At 38.3% G+C, this 25317-nt stretch overlaps 1 protein-coding gene across 1 annotated transcript; it reads left to right on the top strand.

Moving 5' to 3' along the window:
* The first annotated feature begins 7602 nt into the window (after window positions 1-7602).
* LOC137260952 (P-selectin-like) lies at window positions 7603-23610 on the top strand. Its single transcript, XM_067798526.1, has 6 exons — window positions 7603-7954; window positions 18502-18675; window positions 18835-18939; window positions 19553-19795; window positions 21263-21460; window positions 22983-23610. Exons 1-6 carry the CDS (start codon window positions 7603-7605, stop codon window positions 23189-23191), a joined length of 1281 nt encoding a protein of 426 aa, XP_067654627.1. The 3' UTR covers window positions 23192-23610.
* The last annotated feature ends 1707 nt before the right edge of the window (window positions 23611-25317 follow it).

Below are 25317 nucleotides of genomic sequence, written 5' to 3'. Positions count from 1 at the left end.
CTCTGACTAACTGATGTTTATGTTCATATAAAACATATGACGATAAGGGAAGCTCACTGACTAACTGATGTTTATGTTCATATAAAACATATGACGATAAGGGGAGCTCTCTGACTAACTGATGTTTATGTTCATATAAAACATATGACGATAAGGGGAGCTCACTGACTAACTGATGTTTATGTTCATATAAAACATATGACGATAAGGGGATCTCTCTGACTAACTGATGTTTATGTTCATATAAAACATATGACGATAAGGGAAGCTCACTGACTAACTGATGTTTATGTTCATATAAAACATATGACGATAAGGGGAGCTCTCTGACTAACTGATGTTTATGTTCATATAAAACATATGACGATAAGGGGAGCTCTCTGACTAACTGATGTTTATGTTCATATAAAACATATGACGATAAGGGGATCTCTCTGACTAACTGATGTTTATGTTCATATAAAACATATGACGATAAGGGGAGCTCTCTGACTAACTGATGTTTATGTTCATATAAAACATATGACGATAAGGGGAGCTCACTGACTAACTGATGTTTATGTTCATATAAAACATATGACGATAAGGGGAGCTCTCTGACTAACTGATGTTTATGTTCATATAAACACATGACGATAAGGGGAGTTCACTGACTAACTGATGTTTATGTTCATATAAAACATATGACGATAGGGGAATTCTCTGACTAACTGATGTTTATGTTCATATAAAACATATGACGATAAGGGGAGCTCACTGACTAACTGATGTTTATGTTCATATAAAACATATGACGATAAGGGGATCTCTCTGACTAACTGATGTTTATGTTCATATAAAACATATGACGATAAGGGAAGCTCACTGACTAACTGATGTTTATGTTCATATAAAACATATGACGATAAGGGGAGCTCTCTGACTAACTGATGTTTATGTTCATATAAAACATATGACGATAAGGGGAGCTCTCTGACTAACTGATGTTTATGTTCATATAAAACATATGACGATAAGGGGATCTCTCTGACTAACTGATGTTTATGTTCATATAAAACATATGACGATAAGGGGAGCTCTCTGACTAACTGATGTTTATGTTCATATAAAACATATGACGATAAGGGGAGCTCACTGACTAACTGATGTTTATGTTCATATAAAACATATGACGATAAGGGGAGCTCTCTGACTAACTGATGTTTATGTTCATATAAACACATGACGATAAGGGGAGTTCACTGACTAACTGATGTTTATGTTCATATAAAACATATGACGATAGGGGAATTCTCTGACTAACTGATGTTTATGTTCATATAAAACATATGACGATAAGGGGAGCTCACTGACTAACTGATGTTTATGTTCATATAAAACATATGACGATAAGGGGATCTCTCTGACTAACTGATGTTTATGTTCATATAAAACATATGACGATAAGGGAAGCTCACTGACTAACTGATGTTTATGTTCATATAAAACATATGACGATAAGGGGAGCTCTCTGACTAACTGATGTTTATGTTCATATAAAACATATGACGATAAGGGGAGCTCTCTGACTAACTGATGTTTATGTTCATATAAAACATATGACGATAAGGGGATCTCTCTGACTAACTGATGTTTATGTTCATATAAAACATATGACGATAAGGGGAGCTCTCTGACTAACTGATGTTTATGTTCATATAAAACATATGACGATAAGGGGATCTCTCTGACTAACTGATGTTTATGTTCATATAAAACATATGACGATAAGGGGAGCTCTCTGACTAACTGATGTTTATGTTCATATAAAACATATGACGATAAGGGGAGCTCTCTGACTAACTGATGTTTATGTTCATATAAAACATATGACGATAAGGGGAGCTCACTGACTAACTGATGTTTATGTTCATATAAAACATATGACGATAAGGGGAGCTCTCTGACTAACTGATGTTTATGTTCATATAAAACATATGACGATAAGGGGAGCTCACTGACTAACTGATGTTTATGTTCATATAAAACATATGACGGTAAGGGGAGCTCACTGACTAACTGATGTTTATGTTCATATAAAACATATGACGATAAGGGGAGCTCTCTGACTAACTGATGTTTATGTTCATATAAAACATATGACGATAAGGGGAGCTCTCTGACTAACTGATGTTTATGTTCATATAAAACATATGACGATGAGGGGAGCTCTCTGACTAACTGATGTTTATGTTCATATAAAACATATGAAGATAAGGGGATCTCTCTGACTAACTGATGTTTATGTTCATATAAAACATATGACGATGAGGGGATCTCTCTTAGTAACTGATGTTTATGTTCATATAAAACATATGACGATAAGGGGATCACTCTGACTAACTGATGTTTATGTTCATATAAAACATATGACGATAAGGGGATCTCTCTGACTAACTGATGTTTATGTTCATATAAAACATATGACGATAAGGGGATCTTTCTGACTAACTGATGTTTATGTTCATATAAAACATATGACGATAAGGGGATCTCTCTGACTAACTGATGTTTATGTTCATATAAAACATATGACGATAAGGGGATCTCTCTGACTAACTTATGTTTATGTTCATATAAAACATATGACGATAAGGGGATCTCTCTGACTAGCTGATGTTTATGTTCATATAAAACATATGACGATAAGGGGATCTCTCTGACTAACTGATGTTTATGTTCATATAAAACATATGACGATAAGGGGATCTCTCTGACTAACTGATGTTTATGTTCATATAAAACATATAACGATAAGGGGATCTCTTTGACTAACTGATGTTTATGTTCATATAAAACATATGACGATAAGGGGAGCTCTCTGACTAACTTATGTTTATGTTCATATAAAACATATGACGATAAGGGGATCTCTCTGACTAACTGATGTTTATGTTCATATAAAACATATGACGATAAGGGGATCTCTCTGACTAGCTGATGTTTATGTTCATATAAAACATATGACGGTAAGGGGAGCTCACTGACTAACTGATGTTTATGTTCATATAAAACATATGACGATAAGGGGAGCTCTCTGACTAACTGATGTTTATGTTCATATAAAACATATGAAGATAAGGGGATCTCTCTGACTAACTGATGTTTATGTTCATATAAAACATATGACGATGAGGGGATCTCTCTTAGTAACTGATGTTTATGTTCATATAAAACATATGACGATAAGGGGATCACTCTGACTAACTGATGTTTATGTTCATATAAAACATATGACGATAAGGGGATCTCTCTGACTAACTGATGTTTATGTTCATATAAAACATATGACGATAAGGGGATCTTTCTGACTAACTGATGTTTATGTTCATATAAAACATATGACGATAAGGGGATCTCTCTGACTAACTGATGTTTATGTTCATATAAAACATATGACGATAAGGGGATCTCTCTGACTAACTTATGTTTATGTTCATATAAAACATATGACGATAAGGGGATCTCTCTGACTAGCTGATGTTTATGTTCATATAAAACATATGACGATAAGGGGATCTCTCTGACTAACTGATGTTTATGTTCATATAAAACATATGACGATAAGGGGATCTCTCTGACTAACTGATGTTTATGTTCATATAAAACATATAACGATAAGGGGATCTCTTTGACTAACTGATGTTTATGTTCATATAAAACATATGACGATAAGGGGAGCTCTCTGACTAACTTATGTTTATGTTCATATAAAACATATGACGATAAGGGGATCTCTCTGACTAACTGATGTTTATGTTCATATAAAACATATGACGATAAGGGGATCTCTCTGACTAGCTGATGTTTATGTTCATATAAAACATATGACGGTAAGGGGAGCTCACTGACTAACTGATGTTTATGTTCATATAAAACATATGACGATAAGGGGAGCTCACTGACTAACTGATGTTTATGTTCAAATAAAACATATGACGATAAGGGGAGCTCTCTGACTAACTGATGTTTATGTTCATATAAACATATGACGATAAGGGGAGCTCACTGACTAACTGATGTTTATGTTCATATAAAACATATGACGATAAGGGGATCTCTCTGACATATATATATATAATGTCAACTTGTTGCAGAGAAATAGGAGTCCTGGGTCTGCACACAACAAGAAATTCCAGGGGATAAATGTCATGGGTCTTCCAGCTAGGAATTAGCCCCTGGCTTCCAATCGCCAGGTAATGTAACCCTCAATGATCGATACTTGTTTTTTGTTCCATAACCTGTTGGAGGGCCCACGATCTACGCTCAAGATCTACGCACGTGACTTAAGATCATGTCCTAAGCACGTGAACTACGTTCATGGTATATGCGTATGACCTAAACTCATGACCTCGGTCATGATCTGCGAACGTGATATACCCCCGTGATCTACATTCATAGTCTTGCAAGCACGACGGTGTGACTTCAGGTGAAACGATCTCTTGCAGATATCCGATGTCGTTTGTTAAGCACCTAAACACATTGTAAGTGAATAACTGAGTGAATATTGCTGGGGACACCAGAAATTGGTTTCACACACTGTACCCATGTGGAGAATCAAACTCGGATCTTCGGCGTGACGAGCGAACACTTTAATTGCTAGACTACCCAACCACACATTGTAAGAGAGTACATTTAGTGGGTTAAGGGGATATGTTGGGGAAACCAACAACGGGCGTTACGATATAACCCTTTCTGGATAATACACCATAAACATTTGCACAGCCTTGATCAAATGTCTCTTGTAGAATAATTTCATGATTATTCTCAGGAAATACGTGATTCAGAAATAAGTGGAAATGATAATGATGAATTTGAATTTGATGATATCGCAGAATATGGTGATTTGAGTTTAAATGGGGATATTACAATTATTTAAGTACTGTTTCCTTTAAACAACTTAAAGGTAATTATAACACCTCGGTTAGATAAGATATCAAATGAATACATATAGCATTGTCACCTACATTATTAACCTCATATACTGTCTGTTTCAATTTGACACCAAATATGTATGGTATTTTACCGGAGGCGTGGCTTACAAGCATTATTTAACCAAGTAATCAGAAAAGTGGAAATACCTGTGATCAAAATTCATTCTGTCCAATTTCGATGCTTAGTTGTTTCGGCAAACTATTTATTTCCATTCTCAGTGAACGACTGACCAAATTCTGTAAAATTTTTGAAATCATTTCCCATTCGCAAATGGACTTTCGCGAAGGATTTTCAACAACAGATAAAGTTTATATTATACACTCTTATTAATTCATTGCAAAACCTTTGCTATATTTTAGAACAAGCAGTCACAAATTACCAACAGAACCGATTCGCTCCTCGTGAGGAGAAAGTATCTACGTTTTGTAATTCTCAACAAACTGGCGACGACTTCCATTATGTAAAGCTTTGGCGAATGAACGTTCTTCTTTTGTCAGTAATTGTCATTGTTAATTGGACTAACATGTCAAGACATAACCACTTATTAGGTACTTGCTCTGAAAAAAATGATTTCTACAACTTGTATATGCAATATTTATGTAATTTCAACATGGCAATGTTTACAGTGTAACTCATGTACCACCGTTGGTGGTTCCCTTGAGTAATAAGTGAGTGAGTTTAGTTTCACGCCGCAGTCAGCAATGTTCCAGCTATATGGCGGTGGTTAGTAAATATTTGATTGACAAGGACCCGTGAAGAACCGGGTAAAACAGGTCAGCAACCCATGCTTGCCACAAAAGGTGACTATGCTTGTCGTAAGATGCGACTAACGGGATCGGGTGGTCACGCTCGCTGACTTGATTGACACATGTCATCGGTTCCCAGTTGCGCAGATCGATGCTCATGATGTTGTCTGGCCCAGGCTCGATTTTACAGACCGCTGACACTTTGTTGGAATACTGCTGAGGACGGCGTATAAGTAAACTCACTCATTCGCACACCCGTGTTCTTGTGTGGTAATCCCTTAACGGGCTTCTTTTAGGCGTTCATATAATATTAAGAATAGGGCTGCTGAAAATTTCTTTCTTTGGAAAAGTAAGCCCGCGGCAGAAGGAAATTGGGGAGGGTGGACAGACCCGATTTTCACCAGGCCAAGGGCTTAAGTTTTCAAACAAGACCGACGAGGATGTTTTGATCCAGCTTATCAACTTCCCTACAACACACTTTCAATATTGTTTAAGTGTTTGGTATTTACTGTGTAATGAACTCGGATGCGACTGGCAGCCAGCACCTTGCCTTGTACGCGCAATGCAAACGTTCTGCACTCGCTACCATTTTCCACATCACGTCTTATGAGTAGCACATAAATTTAGTTCACACTAACAAAACAATATTAATCTTCACAGCTGTCCTTCGTAGCCTTTTCAATAAAACCAGCAAGTTGGAACGCGATTAGTTAGCGTTCCCCGCCAGGTATTGCCACTGTATATTGGACGGTTTCAATAACGTTACATTTTACGAACATGTTTAGTGATTGCAAGACAAGGTTATATGAGAATCTTCAGAACAAGTAATTATACAAAGTCAAGGCTATTCCTCTGAAAATACCCGGGATGTGGGCAGCTCTAAAGAAAATCCACGGGATATCTTGGAGAACGCCCGCGAAACTACCTGTGGAGATTTGCTCGGTAAAACGAGAACCTGACGAGACGTGTGGACTGACGTCATTAGAGGTATATAATTTCAGCTCAGCCACATCCACACGCTGGGCGTTATATATTATACACACATGTCGGAGAAGTTGTATGGTACCTTAAAGGTTAGGAGGTGATAGAACTTTATACCTACATGTATACGTATACGTGTATATGTATTATTTAGTCCTACGATTTGGGGGAATTCACGTGAAGTATATACGCCCTACATGTGATCGATATCCCCGTATTCTGTTCTATATTTTGATATAAGTGTGTGTGTTGGGGGGGCAAAATCCATTTAAAGATTGATGAAAATCTTTGATATCTTTGCTAAAGGTCTTTTGTTGGAGTCCGTCCCTATCTCAATGAATTTTTCAATAGGCAACTCACACGAGACCGTTTAATGTGTTATCAGAACGGTGACGGTAAAGCTTCCATCCATTACACACACACGCACACACACTGGAGACAATACAAGGTGTTATCATAACAAGGGTGAGTAATGCTTCCGGTGGCACAGATCACAAACACACGCAAAGACTGGACATTTTTAGGAAACAGTAACATTTGGAATTACATCAGACATCATTTACGTCACTGATCCGACAAATCTGAAAACTTCTGAATAACGGCAAAAAGTATCGGACACATTGTGGTTACGTCTTTGTCCTGGAATTTCCAAACTGTGAATTTTTGTACGGGTACTTACCACTGTTGTAGTCCAGTAAACACATAACCCTGTAAACGCGTCTGAACCCATTAACCTTGAAATGTGAACCAGAACATACCAAACATAGACACGGTGCAAAGCAATTTTCGTGAAAACCCATTGAGGGTGCCACACTTTAAACTCTACCATATAAACCAAACTACTCTAACCGAAATCGATCTGAAACACAACTGTGCTGGAAGACGAATCAGTAAAGAGGCAATGCTCCTCATGATGGTGCACGGCGGGATCATCATCCTTTGTTTGTGGTACATGAGTCCAGTCAGTGGTCAGCGAAGTGGCCTCTGGGATGTATGCGCCTGCAAGTGGACTGCGTGGGGGAGCTGGTCCATGTGCAGCAGAAGGTGCTGGGGAGTGCAAGTTCGGCAGAGGAAGGTTTTGAAGAAGAGTACGCCCCAGTGCAGTAGTTTATCTGCATGCGATGGTGGCCGCGGGGCAAGGCAACTGCGTTATTGCAATAAACAATGCGTGGGGGGAGAGTACGTGAAGGAAAAAGGGAAAAAGGGCCGGTGCAATTGCCCCGCTGGTCTTTATGGAGACTGTTGCGATCAAGGTAGGAAATCTTCATTTTACATAATATAACAATTTCTGTTCAAATCATCACTGCAAAACTGTTTTTCATATACACGTCTTCGCGTTGCAGGAGTTGGTTTGATTTATCACATTCGTAGAATGAGTGAAGTCAGCATCACGACAAACAGCATCATTTCGAAATCCCTTTACATCAAAGGGGCAGAGGAGCAGCCCGGTGGTCATAGCTTTAGCCAGTCATGGGGTGGATCAGTCACATTTTGTGGAGACAGAAAAGATTTCTTTTTAGGTTTAGCAATATTGGAACCATACACAAAACCTTTAAGAAATGTTTTCAATACATCTTTGTCATTTTATTACATGAAATGCACTTGATAACAGGAACAGAATCTGTTGCGCACTGCATTTCAGGATCTTGTGTTGGTACTTTCTGGTGCAATGCCGCCCTCTTGACGTATCCCACGATTCCTAAACATTCTGGCCACAAACATCTCCTCCCCTTTTTGTACTCACAATTCGCCACGGAACCATGAGCAAGCATGTGCTTACCTAAGTTGCGTCAGAGAGTGAAAGTGTTCCAATAAGTTCCATTTGTGATATGAAATTGCATCGTGATAAAATTTGCGCTTACATCCAAAGCCACGGCCTTTCAAATTAACGACTGAGTTCAGCATGTTCAAATCAACAACTCCCTCATATTTTCGACAACATATGAATCAATATACATGATTTGCACTCATTAAGTAATGCAATAATGCGTGAATTCAATGACCTCTCAAACGTTTGAAACAACATTTCGCAAAACAATGTTTCTAAAAGACGATGTTTCGATTAAATCTTTGGCAGTCTGCATAAGTTCATAAGATTAAGTCGGAACCAAATCTTATTTCTTTTAAACTTTGAATTGTTCAAGTGCTGAATCCGTTACAAATAGGCCACATATTTTGGCAACGTCCTTTATAATGTCTGAGTCAAAACGGAATGTCAGGTTCCATAGCTATAGGACGTTTTGGAACACTACCCAGTCTCATCTAGGCAAACAAAAGACGTATTATTTGTGTGATAATTTCCCATCAATTATTCGCAAAAGTTAGTATATGAGAAAAACATGTATATAAGTTGTTTTGTAACAGTTCTGTTATTGTTCTGTGTAGACAGACAGGCGGACTGTTTTATTTCCCATGATACCTCTCTGGAGTAACATAGAAATTACTTTCCAGCTGGTTTCACCCATGTCATCGAATTCAGCATTTTGTAACACTGTCGGGGTAATGATGTTCAGTCATAGGCAGCACCTCGAACCAGTGTTCCATTTGTTCAAAACAACCTTAGCTAAGACCAACTTTAAACACTAAGGTTAGAGTTACGATCACCTTAAGAAAAAGATATGCCCGTTGCACAAAACGACCTTCGGGAAACTTGGCCGTAGTCTTAACTAAGACTGAACTCTTCAGCGCAGGAGTAATGGAAGCATCCCTGGTTACCACATGAATTCGTTCAGCTGACTCCTTCTTTCTCTGTATACTCTCTGCTTCCTCAGTAGTCTCTCAGTCTCGTTGTATAACATAAACGCAGCCACCATATTCCCTTCCAAACCTTAGAGGCGCTTATTCCCTACCAACCTTAGCTTAAGGTTAACCTTAGTTAAGGTTGTTTCGTGCTAACCTTAGTAAAGGTCTAAGGTTGTAATCTTAGAGATAAGGCTGACCTTAAGAGATAAGGTTGTTTTGAACTTAATCATTTCTATTTGTGTATGTACATACATAGGCAGTGCAAACAAGAGATCATATTAGATGGAACATAAAGCATTATAAGGTTAGTCTCATAAAATCTGTGCAGAACAGAATATGGTCACTTTCCGCGTTATTATCAGTCAGTATTCCATTGCACCTTTGCTGGTAAATAAGCTCTCGAGAGGCAAAGCTCGGGCCTTCTTTGACCTAACTTCAAATCTGTTTCTGCTGGTGGATGGAAGTCCCCAAGGTTTACCATGCACATCGTAGCATGTATGCTTTGTGTTGTACCAAAGCGTATTAGTGCCACCGTTTTAATATGTTTAACATCTTCCTAGATAATAATTACCTTAATTTACGAACGAGATAAAGTGCTTCTCCTTGTATGGAATGGATCATGTGGTATCGAATTAACGACCTTTGACAATTTGATAGAATTATCGACAATTGTGTTGGGTCTTATTATGTAGCCTCTATCTTTATTAATGATAACAGATTTGTTTGACTTTATAGCTGGACATGTCTTTATTAAGCTGCTATTAGAACATTCACAAAGTAACTCTTTTTTTAGTATTTGAGTTTTCTTATTTTTATTTTTCATTTTAACGCCGTGAGTTTTTAAATGAATTCAGTTGTGATAATATACAGAAAAGGCCAAATGAAAACAGATGACCAACATGCTGCCAACTACTAGTATGTTTCATCTGTACATTAAAACCCTATGCTCAACGTTTGTTTAATCAATAGCCACCATACTGATATAGCGCAGTAAATAATAGATATCGTTACACTTACACCGTGCCGCCGTATAAATAATACTTATATACGACAAAATGACAACTTCTTCTTTATTGTTTTCACGACGTTTCTGGGCTGTCCCTTGCCCCTTCGTCAGTTTGATGAAATAATGCTTAGTGTCAACCACATACAATATCACCATGTTGATATAGGACAGTAAGTTGTAGATAGTGTGAAACTTACACCGTGACCCCCATGTAAATACGCGACTGTAAATAATCGTTACATGTGCATCAAAATCGGGAGATTTGCATTCAACATTGTTTTTCGTGTTATGAAAAAGTGTTTGCGAATCACTTCCCTTCAGTATACACAAGGAAGCTATGCCCAGCAGACGAAATATGTATTATAACACTTAAAACAATGTTCTTTTCATTTCTTGAGCTAGATATGAATAAACAGTGAGCTATGTCCTAACCAACAGTATTTCCGGAAACTTTCGCGGTGGATAAAATATTAAAAGTGCAGTGTATTGTCCATGCTGAGATCAATACTTTACTCTTATCAGTTTACTTCTGCACTGAAATAAAAAAAAATGTAGCAGAAATTTCACACATAAGTTAGGAACATTAGGAAAACGTTACATTCTGGAGGTGAAAAATATCTTTTTTATGGTATCTAATTATGTTATCTGCATTATATATCTCGGCTAAAGTGATAGTTGCCATGGTTACATACTGAATTTGAGTCAGGCACTAGAATATGGAATGAAGACTCTAGGATATGCTATAGGAAGAGATTTTCAAAGCATTGAAAATTTGGTATCAAAACAGAAAAGGAAGAAGAAGCGTGAGACGTATCAAAGATAGATCGATGTGGTATGGTGAAAGCGACACGATATTTTTGTCACTTTGAAAACAAAATTTGTGTTATCAGCTGTATTAATACAGCATAAAGCAAGAATGATGACATACCAGGACATACCATTCTATGCTTAATGAATGCTTAATAAAATCCTTCTATAAAACATGGCCATACTGATAAACAGGACGAAAATGACTTTACCCCAACACCCAAGCCTTAATAATGGCTAAAGAAACAATTTGGGAAAAGAAATTGGCCCGAAAAATAAAGTTAGGAACATGAAAAATATCGAAAGCCCTAGAATCGATGGCTTCCTAATGGATTGTTGTAAAATTCTTTTGGAATTAACTCATAGTTTGGATCGTCAGATTTGACAATAATATTTCAGGAAAAACAACAAAAATAACTATGACCATGAAAGAGGAGACATAACTGGCATACCTGAATTAACCGAGATAAAACACTTTTGAAAAAATTGAGACCTATTATATCTTTGAATGCACTTCATAAAATTATTAGCGCTTGTATTTCTAATCGCTTGAAGAAAACTTTTGATTCTCCGGTGGATGCAAATTGAACAGGTCGCATTCCAAACAGATCATCTGTCACCGTGCAGCTATATATTTGCCGCTGAAATAATTAGAAGTATTAAAAACATAAAAGGTATTGTTATTGACAATAATGAATATATGTAAGATCAATTTGCAGATGAATTTCTTGATGGGAGCGAACAGTGCTTAAATGCTGCTGTTGATGAAATGATGTAAAATGTCATGAATAAAAATATATATTGATAAGACAAAAGCAGTTTGAATTTGCTTAAAGAGAAATAGTTCTGATAGATTATGCAAAGACATTAAGTTAGAATGGCAAAATGTGTGTTTGAAGTCTTGGGGATTAAATTCCACACAGATCTAAACATTTTATGGGTAATCAATAGAAGAAAATGACTAGAGGAAGTAAATAGATTGCTTGCATATTGTTGGGAAAGGCACTTGACTCTGATTGGCATTATAACTGTCATAAACTTATGTCAAAACCTTGTTCGTACATTCAACACTCACATCATTGGAGAATATCTTCTACAAATTCACATTGAATGACAAACCCGAAAAAATCAACAGGAGCAATTTGAAAAGGATATACACACACGGCGGATTAAGGGTGGCTGACACTGCAACTTTTCATGAACCATTGAAACTTGACGATCTGAGATCATATTGTGAAAAAAACATTAAAATTCCCTGTAGTAAAACTACTAAAAAAATTCCATTAACTTTTCGAATTTGAATCATTGGTGCCTATATAATAAGTATATCTATGGTGAACGCTGTCTGCAAACATTTCCGACTTTGAATACATTGCCATTTAGGACAACTCGCCAAAACGCACCAAAATCTGTTTTCCTCAATGCATGCAATAAATTGTGAATGGGGAGAAATTCATGCATTTCCTTTTGCACGCACATTCCATGCATCATTTCCAACAAAAGTCCAGGGTTTCAATGACCTTGCGACAACATATGTCATATTTGGATTTCACTTTCTCAGTAAAGTACAAATTCTAGTACTTTTGGGGTCGAATCCCATCCTGGATTCGAACCCGCACCCTCAGAGTGAGGCACCTAATCGCCAGCACACAAAGTCAGCCGCCTATCCCGCTCAGCCACCGCGACTTCCACAAAATGAAAGTCGGATAACTGGTAGTCTAGACTGCGTACTTTTGACAGCTCGACGTTACCGTGATGAAGTCATCAGGCCTCTCTTTCATGAACCGCCAGAACGTCATGTTTCAGCATGATAGCGCTCGGTAGCATATAGCAAGAATAACCAGGGATTTCCTTGCCTAGAACAACGTTCAGGTTCTTGATTGGCCCTCAAGATCACCGGATCTTAACCCTACTGAACATTTGTGGGACGAATTGGATCGTCGACAGTGTGACTCTCAACCACAGACGTTACCTGCTCTGTTTGTGGCCTTGAGGAAAGAGTACTAACTCATTCCCAGGCACTTCATCCGGAATCTGGTTCAGTCTATGGGACGCCGATGCCAAGCAACCATTGACGCTAATGGTGGTGACAAAAGATAGTGACCTCGGAACAATTTCCTTTGTGACGTACAGTTTCTTGCAGCATTGGACCGTTAATGTTCATTCAGGTTTTGTTCATGACTGATCTGTATTACTGAACCTTATGTGTATATCTTGATAACAATTTTCACCTATGCGTTTCTTTTTTTAGTAGTATATTTCTTTTGATGCCATTTTAAAATCCGGAGCAAATGTTAATCAAGTAACGGACAACGAGAACCGATACTGGAAGTTGTTGAAAGGTTATAAAAGAGTTTTGTGAATTTTGGAGATATTTATGAAATCCTAGTCTAACCATAATGGTTTAACCAATGGCAAAACCCAACACATTACAATTAAAACTGGGCAAGTAAAGGAATTATTACAATTAAGGATCTGTGTAATAAAACTGGTTTCCTTCTGTAACACTTAAATATATCTTAGTCGTCATGGAACTATATACATTGATAGATTATTGAATCATATTTTCTGATTTTCCACGATTAATATCCATTTATGTGGGAATAAACAACATGCTCCAAAACCTCAAAGGTTTTCTGCAGTTTTATGAACAGTTTTCAATGTAGAAAAGTGCAATTAAACATAATCATCATCTAGGATTCTGACAAAAATTGTTACCTATATTCCCAGCTGACTATTGGCTTGTATTCTGGAACAAAATGATGCACTCGTCCAATGAAATACCCTTAAAGAATGTAGACGTCCTTTAGAACATTTGTCAGATCAGTACATATACAATACCCTTGATTCGTGAAGATGATATTGGATATTTTCAGGACAAGGCGATGTGAAGAGGTGTGTGTTTGAACATGAAACGAACTTTATTTGGTGCAAAAAGGTAAATTATAAACGAATAGTATTGCAAAAAATACACTCAAACGTTGGTCAAACGCGAATTACAATTTGGAGGCCTTTGTGCATTTCAGTGACTTAAATTATAAGAGTTTGAGTCGTGTTATGGACATGGAAACATTGTTTATAAAGTATTTCTTCCTGGGGTTTAACACTGAACAGTTATACAGGAAGGAGGGTTACCACCAGCGTTACCAATGTCATTGTATATACACTGAAAACAAATCGAGATTGATCAATACCTGATTATGTGATCTGTACTGAGGGGATGCCAGAGAGGTGAGGTATTGTTAACTCGAATCTTTTAATATTTTAAGAACGTTTTCAAACCCATGGATTTGTTTCAGCGCCATGCGAAATAAGCAGTGTCAAAATTCGTCGAGATAGGCGATGTTAAATGTCTTGACATCGACGACGTAACAGATATCTTCTGTTGATGTTTCAGTTACTGTATTATCCCCGAACATACCCTTGAGATATTGATTGCAGTATTTGTATTCTTGTACATTTACGCACTTTCAGCATCCGGGGAACCCAACAAATGACGTAGATAGAACAGAGATTAACAAAAAACCACCACCCACAGGAACACGAACTGAGACTGATGATTGGACAAAGGGGACTGGTCAGGCTCGCTGGTGCATGCCATCCTATCCCTAGATCGATGCTCATGATTTCAGTGTGGATTGTCTGGTCCAGACTCGATTATTTACACACCGCAATTTGGGGGATTCGGTGTTTATGCATTACATTACATTAATCCACTATTTCAAGCGTCTAGATGATGTATGTATAGTGGGTATCGGCCACACTCGTCATGTAGTGGTTGGCCAATGCTTTGGAACTATGAAGGGGCTAAAAGATGCAATTTTTCGAGACAATCTGATCCATGAAAGATTGTCCGTATTTGAGTGTCACGTGATTTAAGAAATATTTTCGGTGTAATGCTACCAGTTTCAATGATATGTACATCACATTGATTATGACCTTTTTAGCGCGGGAGTGAGTGAGTTTAGTTTTACCCCGCTTTTAACAATATTCCTGCAATATCACGACGAGACACACAAGAAATGGGCGTCACCACGGTACACATGTGGGGAATCGAACTCGGGCCCTTGGCGTGACGAGTGAGCACCAACCACTAGGTTACTCCACCTGGATGGATAATCTGAGTACACCACATTTTATTATAGAGTACATTTTCCCCTGTAGATCAACACTGTCGTAGTGCAAGGCTTTTTCAAAATTACATTTACAGCAGAGTTTCATTCAGTTACATTTGTGCTATTTATTGTGTCAGTTCGAAGTGTGCATTCGAGAAGAAAAGTCAGTCTTAGTTACCTTGCATAATACGTGTGACACCAGCATGAGATCAGCACTGACACCTACACTTGCACTGACACCTGCACCAACCAGCACTGACACACACACTGATACAATGGATGATGTCAAAATCGGCATCTGTCCAATCCGACAACTTGTCAACATCGGCATAAAATCTAAGTCCCTCGCCTGTATTTACATTTATCATCAGCTCTACAATATGGCACATTGTCTAAACCGGATCATTTCTTCAGTCAGTGAGTGCTGGTTTAGACAGCTTCCATTGTACCTGCAATGTCCTACACTGATACCTGCAAGGACACCTACACTGACACCTTCAAAGACACCTGCACGGATACGCATCGACACCTACACTGACACCTACACTGACACCAGCATCGACATTTATACCGACACCTGCAGCGAGACTTGAGCCAACACTACCACTGACATTCAGATAGATGCAAAGTTTCTGCTATTTGTTACACGAACATATCAATAATATACACAATTTATGATTGTAACATTTCACGTTTCGCGGGAAAACACATTTAGCATCCCATTCGTACGAACCTGTCCAAAGGTGATCTGTTTGTTTCCATGTCAGCTGAAATTCTGAATTCTTGTATCAAAGTTGCAGCTGTAGCAAAGAAATCATACTCTACCTAACTTATGTACTTGAATTTCAGAAATATAGTCGACGTCATTTGTGTCGGCGATACCAAGTTAAAAACGGAAAGTAGAAACAACTGAGAAAAGATTGGAAACAACTGACAGACAATATCAATACTCATGGTGTATATAAATCCTCACAATGGTAGAAAGCATCCATTATTAGTCATCACGGCGCCGAGATATTGACTTCTGAACTCGCCATTCCATTGTATTAAATGAAATATGCATCACCTTCTTCACAGATGGAACATCGACGCCACACATAAATGGCAAAACAGTTGCCCAAATAGATGGCAGTCACGTTTTCTGAGACCTTTCAGAAAAATGAGTATAAATATGTAATGTAAATGTCAGAAAATAACCAGACTTAATTCTGCATCGAAATAGTTTCTATCGGGTGAAGTGGGCCTCAAAGCTGTGTAGATCACAATTAAATACATTGTATAAAGAAATATAACAAACTCTATTGCATTAAAACTGAAATGTGTTTAGAATTATCTTTGACAGGACAGCACTGCAAGGCTTCTTAACTCAACCAATTAATTTTCAGTCAGTTCTTCGCAATATGTTTTATCTCCGTTCCTAGTGCGTGCGATCGCAATAGTAATTGCGTCCTGGTCTGGTCTCCATAAGTACCGAGCACCTTCTTCGTCACATGCCCTCGTGTCGTTTGAAGGATTAACGATTTAAAAAATATTATTGAGATGACCCCAGATTTGTCATTCTTCACAGTAATATACGTCATGGTGTATATCTCAACTTTTTTATATATTTTTTCAAAAATATATAATCCTCGCAAAGACACGAGGGTTTGTGGTTCTCATTCACGTTTTCAATTTCAATGCAGAAACGTCAACATCACCATGCCTATAGGCTCTGTCAACGGGGCACTTGATGATTTTTTTCCTGACATCCATTAACAAAGCATTACAGAAATCTTTCACCAACTTGTATTTCTGGCGACTTTCTGGCAATGTGGCATAGGAAACTACTGATGCCAGATGACACCGATTGATGGCGTGCTGCATTTCTGGTTCCAAAGTATTTTCTGTGTGAATTAAGAGGGTGCGTTCAAGACGTTCATGGATCATGGGTGGGGTAATCTTCATGAAATTGTAGAAACTCTCATGATCATGAAGGTGGACCGCCTCTACCGGTTAATGGTAATGTTCCACAGCTATTCGCCTCTTTGGTTTAAACCGGTTCCTCACCCAACAAATTCTTATTCTTTTCCATCTTCTTGCTCTTACTAACTTTTTATACTCTTGCTCTGCTTCCAATAAAATTTGCAGGAAAACATCATGTAATATGCTGCGAATTGCAACGTTGCTCATGCTTCATAGGTAGAATTCTCTATTCCACATGTATTTATACCCTACCTTGTCACCTTTATACCCTACCTTGTCACCTTTATACCTTACCTTGTGACATACATGTATTAACAAACAAGGTTTGTGATTTCATTTTTCTTTTTGCAAAATGTTTTATTTACAACTTCAAAATTTAAAAATTCAAAGCTTACTTTAGTAGATTAGTAAAGGACATGAACATTAGGTACAAAACAAAAAAGGAAATAGCTATTAGAAACATTGATCAGGGTATGTACCACCAGGCATAGATGTTGTATTCTGTACCTTTTGCACCACTGGAGCAGCAATGATCGAGATCGTAGTAAATATATTTAACATGTGATACGCGGCCAGCAGATTTCTGTCGGGTTGTGTGTGAATACGGTGTTTAAGTGTGTGAATGGGTGTTTGTTTTAATCGTTTTTTTTCAACCTTCTTCCTTGGTATATCCTTTAAACACCCATGGAAACACAATATTACATGTGGATTACATGTTGTGGAACTCACGTTACCATGGGTGTGAGCTACGTATAACGGAAGGAGGAAATAAAATGTGTAAAACCATATATATATATAATATATGGAGAGAGAGAGAGAGAGAGAGAGAGAGAGAGAGAGAGAGAGAGAGAGAGAGAGAGAGAGAGATTATAAAATGTTGATACCAGGTGTTCACGAAGGGCCTAAGCATATACTGTCCTACTTTTAGCACCAAGCAAAAAATAATGAAACATTGTTTCTTCCGAGGCATATGAATTTTTAGGAGTCGGGGGAATAAATGACTCGTATTCCTTGAATGTCTCATTTCTTGTTCACATTTAACAAGACTGTGTAATATTTTTCTTACTATTCATTCATCCTATCCTGTGATATTCTTCACACATTCATAACTGCACCTTTAATGCAGATAGGTAGGTTTGCTTCTTTATAAGATTTATGTTCATACCAGTCGTAACCTGCGGCAAGGCACCCGCCGTCTTAAACGCTAACCTGTCCCAAGCCACCTTCAACTACAGTGACGTCATCCGCTACGATTGTAACCATGGTTACAGTTTGAAAGGACCGACGGAGGTGACGTGTGGTGCATCTGGTAACTGGAACGGAACTCTACCCGAGTGTATAGGTAATGCTCAGTTTCAGTGTTTGTGATTTTTGTAGCTAATGAATGTGAGTGTAATAATGCTCATTAATCTACAAATATCATCGAAACATCCTTAATGTCGTCCCAAGTTTACCATAGTATCACGGGTAGGAATTTTAAACATCTAATGTTTCCTTGTAGCGGATGATCCCTGCAAGGGCGTGACATGTCCGCTGGGGGAGAGCTGCCGACCACAGGGAGAGACCTACACGTGCTTCTGTCCGAAAAACGCGCCGTGCAATTTAGGTATGATGACATGTATAACATTAGTATCAGGGTGTTTCTTTTGTGTTTGTATTCCATGATATGAATGAGCTCCACGTTGTTTTGAAGACCCGGGTAAGAATTGATGCTTGATGTAAGAACGGGATCGGACGGTTTGGCGTGCTGCCTTGGTTGACACACGTCATTGTATCCCATTATCGTAGATCGATGTTGATGGTGTTGATCGGTGAATTATTTGGTCCAGATTCGATTATTTACAGATCGCCACCATATAGCAGAGATATTGCTGGGAGAGGAGATTAGCTACAAACCCCCCCCCCCCCCCCCCCCCCCCCCCCTAAAAAAAAAAAATCCATTCATAAATATGTGCTGGAGACACTAGTTACCACGGTTGTCGAAACTGATTAAACTTGCGTCCGTGAAATCTATTAGGACAGATTGTTCAGCGTAAAGCAACAAGCAACTAATATTTGAGTTCGGGAGTGAAGGTAGCAAAGACAGTTGTCCTAATAAGGACGATATAATTACTGAGGATACCTCCAATTCTTCTGAAGAACAACGTATCAAGAGCAGTTTTAGTCTGGGCGTTTACATTTGTAAACCAAAGGTTCTAGATCAACATGTTTGTTCCCAGACCTTGCACCGGAAGTTGTAAGTTGCCCAAATAACAAGAACATCACAACCCCAGACCGAACCGTACAGTACAAGTGGGAAGTTCCCAAGTTCAAGGACGCGGCGGGAGAAAAACTTCAGATCGAGGCTAACTATCCGGGCAATGAATTCCGATTCCCTTGGGGAAATCGGACAATTCAGTACACGGCTGTTAAAAAGAGCAACGGACAGACGGCTGTATGTGAGTTCTCTATCGACGTCAAACGTAAGTTGTGTATTGCGTCAAATGTGAGCTACGTTTAAATCTTTGAAGGGTATTGTATGGTCATCTAGTCGCATGAAGAGAGAGCTATCTTTCAAATCTACTAGCGGACTAAGTTTATGTGTGGTCATGCAGAGCAACGGTTATTAAAACTGGACAGACTACATGCCGGATATCTTCCGCCATCTTTAAATCTATAAAACTGTGTGCGCACCTCAACTCGAGTTTTTAAAACTTCGTCATCTTAGTGTAACTTCCAGTGTAGCTCTATGATATCGTTACCGTCTTCTTTCGACTCATCTGTAAAGGCCTGGGTTAGGATGTATCTTCTTTAACCCATGCCTGCTGTAAGAGGCGACCAACGGGATCTGGTGGTCAGGCTAGCTTATATATATGCTGTGATAATTTCATTTTCATTTTCAAACTCGTTGGTTGGTTTTACCAACCGGAAATGATCCGAATTTTATTGCTCATGCTATCCTATAATACGAAGTACACTAAATGTGTTTGGCTCCTGTCGCATCAGTTCGGTTTCGATTCCCTACACGGATACAACAGGTGAACGTAATGTCTGGATAGTCCCAGAAAACTTGCTAAAAGTAACTGGATGTTATTTTCACTCACTCATTTATATCAGTTGTTCCAGTAATGTCCTGGTAAAAGTGTCACCAAGTTTGACGATCACATGTGGAGAAAGACATTACTTGTCAAATAGTGCCAGATGTTTGAGTCCTTGTAAACTCATCGATACTTACAGTCTTTCTAGTCGTACATTCATTGGAAAAGAGAAAAGAGTGCATTCTTGTCATAATACCCAGTGATCCCTTACGTGTTAGTTAACCTCCGATCAAAAGAGAGTACGTGTTATCCACGGGGGACATGGTGCCTTTACAAGACATACACGGCTGAGACTTCATCATGAGGTCTCCTGATATCCTTTCCATCCAGTTGTCAAGTTGTAATCATTAACAGGGTTTTGATTTTGTCCACCATTGCCTCACGTAATGGCTGATAACAGCTCTACATGTAACTCTCTGAGTGAGTGAGTGAGTGAGTGAGTAACGGTACTAGGTTTGAGTAGGTGTGAGGGTGGCGGTACTGCTTAAGAATGATGTTTTGATTCAGAACTATCGTAAGATCTTGTATTTCACAACTAGAGAGTGATATGGGTCCGTTGGAGAAAAATATTGGAGAAATGAGAAATACTTATGAATAATTGAACATCTCTTCTCTTATGAGAGCAGGCTGACACAATATCTCATGGTGAATGGAACACTGTGTTTCAGTGTCGTTCAAGAGAAAGGAGAGAAAATCTAGGTTCAAATGTATTCAGCGTCTTGGGAATGTATCAAAACTGTTCCAAAGACACCAACATTATTTGTCCCATACTCTCTTGTACATATTGCCTTTAATATCTGTAGAATTATGTATGGTAGTTTGCACTGTCCTCTTAATTTCCGGTTTCTGCAGCCATACCATGTCCAAAGTTGTCTGCTCCTAGCCGAGGAGTCACCGTCTGCACTAACTGGCGCTCTGCGTACGGTAAATTCTGTCTTGTTACTTGCACGATGGATTATGAGCTTCCGGAGGACTTCGACGCACGTCAGTGGGTGGTGTGCGGTAGTAGTGGCGACTGGACTCCTTCAAACATCCCCAGTGAATGCAGCGGTATGTTATAAATGTAGATAAAACTTCACCCTCTAAGGTTTAGTTCACTTGAATAAACTTCCAGATCACATACAGCAAGGCACTCACTTCCATATATTCTAGACTGAGGTAAAGAGCTAATGACCTGCGCCTTTGAGTAACTTTTGGATTGTAGGCGCCCTCTAGGTTAACTTCATTAAGTGTTATTATATAGCCCCTGAATAATCCCAGTTTAGCTGCGTCGATTCTAAAGTATTCCAGATTAAAAGAAAGAAAATCTGGGGCTTTGAAAACCAAGAGTTCAATGATGAAAGGATAATGCTAACCGCTCTTTCTAAATATACTGAGGGAAAAAAATAAGGTATCACATGAAAACACATGTGTTCCCGCACTTTTTTGTCTTTTCATGTGATACCTTATTTTTTTCCCAGTACATACTTAAACATCGTTGCGTCGAAAATGAAATATTTCGTGTTATCCGAAGCTCGTCACAACCAGAAGGTAATCACTAAAAAGCCATTCGCTCCGCATGGGCCATGCTTTTACATCGATTCAAACATATATTCGACACATCAGTGATGGACATAACTGTTTGTAACTGGACTGTAAAACGCATATAGGACATTACTGGTGATATCGACATATTTCTGGAATATATATGGTTTGTTTGAGCGTCATTCCCAGAAACGTGTACCAAAGACCATGTGAATGGGACAAAATATAAGTCAAATAACAGAAATAAATGCTGTTGATATGTGCTTTAATTACTTCCTTCGCTACATTGGCTAAAATAATGCCTGTGAGACGTTAAATTTTAACGTTTAATTATTTCCCATTTTTTAGCAATTGTACTGTCTAATCAATTTATGTTACAATAAGTTTGGTTTTAATTGGGTTGTATCATGTAAATAAATTATGAGTTCCATTTGTGAATCATCAATTTAGCCAGTTAACGACTTTCACCTAAACCGAGTGAAGATTTATTTCTGATTGAAGGAATTATTCCTCAAATGAAAGCTAAATTCATAATGCCAACCTCTATAACATATCGATACGTGCTTTTGTTAAATGTGTGTTTACCCTGTTCTCATCTTTTAGTAAACCTCATTGCCTCGTGATAATTTCAAGACGCTATATTTTGTATTTTCCAGACGACCTAATTCACACACACGACAGGTCATTCTCTTCTTGAAATACTTTGACACTGTGAAGTGTTTACTCAGTATGCCAACTTACGTAACCTATTGCTACACTTAGTGGCATATCTGCTAGTTATATCACTGACTTCCTGGCACACATATTCAAGCCACATGTTATTTAAAGTCTGCTAACCCCTGGGTATCAGTTGATAACGTCCTTTAAGTATGAGAAGATATACAAATGTAGTGTAATGATCAATAACTTGACCAAACCACTGCGATTCCAAACTTGTCCGAACTACATGTATGTGTGTCTGTGAGATTCCAAACTTGTCCGAACTACATGTATGTGTGTCTGTGAGATTCCAAACGATGCCCATGTACATGACACTAATCAATTTCAGTGATGTTTGGCGGTGTGAACAGTGACCAAGAAGGCGCTCTCCAGAAAGTTGACGGATGCCTCACAGACGAGGCACAGGATGATCTCCGAACCCGGTTTCTACGCTTGTTCAGAGAGTCCTACTTCAAGTCCTTTTGCACTAAATACGAAGAGTTATGCACGACAGAGAACGTACAGGTGCTGTGTTGGAACAACCAACTGCTTTCGTGAGTTCTTCTCATACTCGAAGCAGTGTTCTTCTCCTTTGGGGGACGTTTATTTGGATCTTGGGGATCTTATGTGTCATGGGAGTGAAGACTTTATCCTGAAAGAAATGATCTTACTCTGGGTATGATATATTCCAGAAGAATGTCTGTTTTCAAATGAATAGCAACAAAGTCCCCAAAGCTGTTACATTCTGCAGAATTTCAGGCTTTACTCGTTTTGTGTTTGAAACGACCTTATATATTTTCTTTACTTTTTTAAATTTCCTGTATGAAACAGAACAAAACTGAATATATGATAAAATAATTTTAGTGTAAATTTCCATGTACGTTAACCAGCATCATTTATCAAAATATCGATTCTGATTCCAAGTCTAAAAATCATGTTCCACTACAGGCATCGAAATAAAGGTATTTGTTAACCAACTAGTTTAATCCATGTTGTTTTTAAATGGTGGATCACCATACCCAGTCGTCCAGCTATCAGCTTGACCGCCAGAAACCTGTGATCAAATGCGGTTCGAACTGATTCTGTTCTTGGTCTGACAGTATCAACCATCACTTCTGGGTTTCACCTATATGGTAAGCGTCTAGTGTGTGATTTTAGTTTTACGCCCCACTCAGCAATATTCCAGCTACATGGCGGCGGTCTGTAAATAATCGAGTCTGGACCAGACAATCCAGTGGTCAACAGCATGAGCTTTGAACTGCGCAAATGGGAACCGATGACTTGTGTCATCCTAGTCAACGATCCTGACCACCTGTTAGTTGCCTCCTACGACAAACATGGGTTACTGAAGGCAAATATTCACACCCGGGCTTTCACGGGTGGGTAATCATCTAAACCCTGCTTGGCTTTACCAATGCAGTAAGCATCTGACACCTTCTTGGTTTCAACAATGCAGTAAGCGTCGAAATCCTGAATGGTTTCAATACTGTGGTAAGCTATTTGTGAAGCATTCTAGAATTCTAAATGCTTACCACAACAGGAATGACAAGTCTTTACAGATGATCATCTTGAGCACGGTATAAGTATCTGGTCGATTCCAGGAAAACGCGTACACAGCTAGGTACAAGGAGTCGAAAATAGAATTGCTTGCACCTTGTAATTCTTTTTATCACTACAAAGTCAACATATATGCCTCTTATGAAAATTAGAGGGGGGTCAGTGAAGTTGAATGCTCACTTTCCGAAGTACCCACAAATACCAATATCATATCTTGTATATCCTGTGATTAAATGGATTGTATGTTGCCCAACTTCCAAATTCACTGTTGTTCTACGTGCACAATGTGTTAAAGACTACAGAAAGTCTACAACCATATTATGGTTTCTTACATGTTTTATAACCTCAACGTTTACGAAAATGGACCCATTTTGGTAAAGTTGTCTGAGGTAAGTGAAATTGCACCATTTAGTGCTCTTTTCACAAACAAATCATTGTCACATAAATATCTTATTCATATGAGAGACCACGGGTGGAACTTTCAGTACGTATGCCAAATTTCAAAATGCATCAAATATTTGATTTTGGGTGTAGGATAAAACATGTACAAATATCACATAATTCCTTGAATTTCATGAAAGTTTTTATATGTCAAACTAAATAATACCTGATTTATTAAAACACCAAACACCTTGGAAATTGTTTATCTAAATGCATGGGACATGTGAATGAAGACTGTTTACAACCAGTTGAAGGCTTCCTATTTGTTTTGTCTCAGTGTATGTCGGAAAGCTGTAATGCCATTTTAACTGATGGGAATATACTTTTCATGAAAATTTTAGACACAGTAGAAACGCTATGCTATGCTATGCTATGCTATGCTATGCTATGCTATGCTATGCTATGCTATGCTATGTATACACACACCCATATATGGCTGCATCGGAGATTGATTTCTCCACATTCTTGAGGGAACCAACTGCAAACCTTATGCAGATGAGTTGCACGAGGATCATGCATCAAATTGCAAATATGCAAGTTGTGTTGTGAAGTGGCCAGCTTTCTTGATTTTTATCATTTGTTGAATAGATAGATTACAATAATCCTTTCACCATTACGATTTTGTGTTACAATACATCAGTTCATGTGTAAACAGTACCTTTAAATGCTACGGTATATTTGTCAAA

This window comes from Haliotis asinina, chromosome 14, assembly GCF_037392515.1.
Source record: "Haliotis asinina isolate JCU_RB_2024 chromosome 14, JCU_Hal_asi_v2, whole genome shotgun sequence".
Taxonomy (NCBI): domain Eukaryota; kingdom Metazoa; phylum Mollusca; class Gastropoda; order Lepetellida; family Haliotidae; genus Haliotis; species Haliotis asinina.
Note: the sequence above shows the minus strand (reverse complement) of the source record. Positions and strands in the feature narration are given on the sequence as shown.

Bases quoted from the DNA above. Each gene is read 5' to 3' on its own strand.
- LOC137260952 (XM_067798526.1), top strand. From the start codon at position 7,603: ATGCTCCTCATGATGGTGCACGGCGGGATCATCATCCTTTGTTTGTGG. The intron at 7,955-18,501 runs GTAGGAAATCTT...TGTTCATACCAG, and splicing joins TGGAGACTGTTGCGATCAAG to TCGTAACCTGCGGCAAGGCA. The intron at 18,676-18,834 runs GTAATGCTCAGT...GTTTCCTTGTAG, and splicing joins AACTCTACCCGAGTGTATAG to CGGATGATCCCTGCAAGGGC.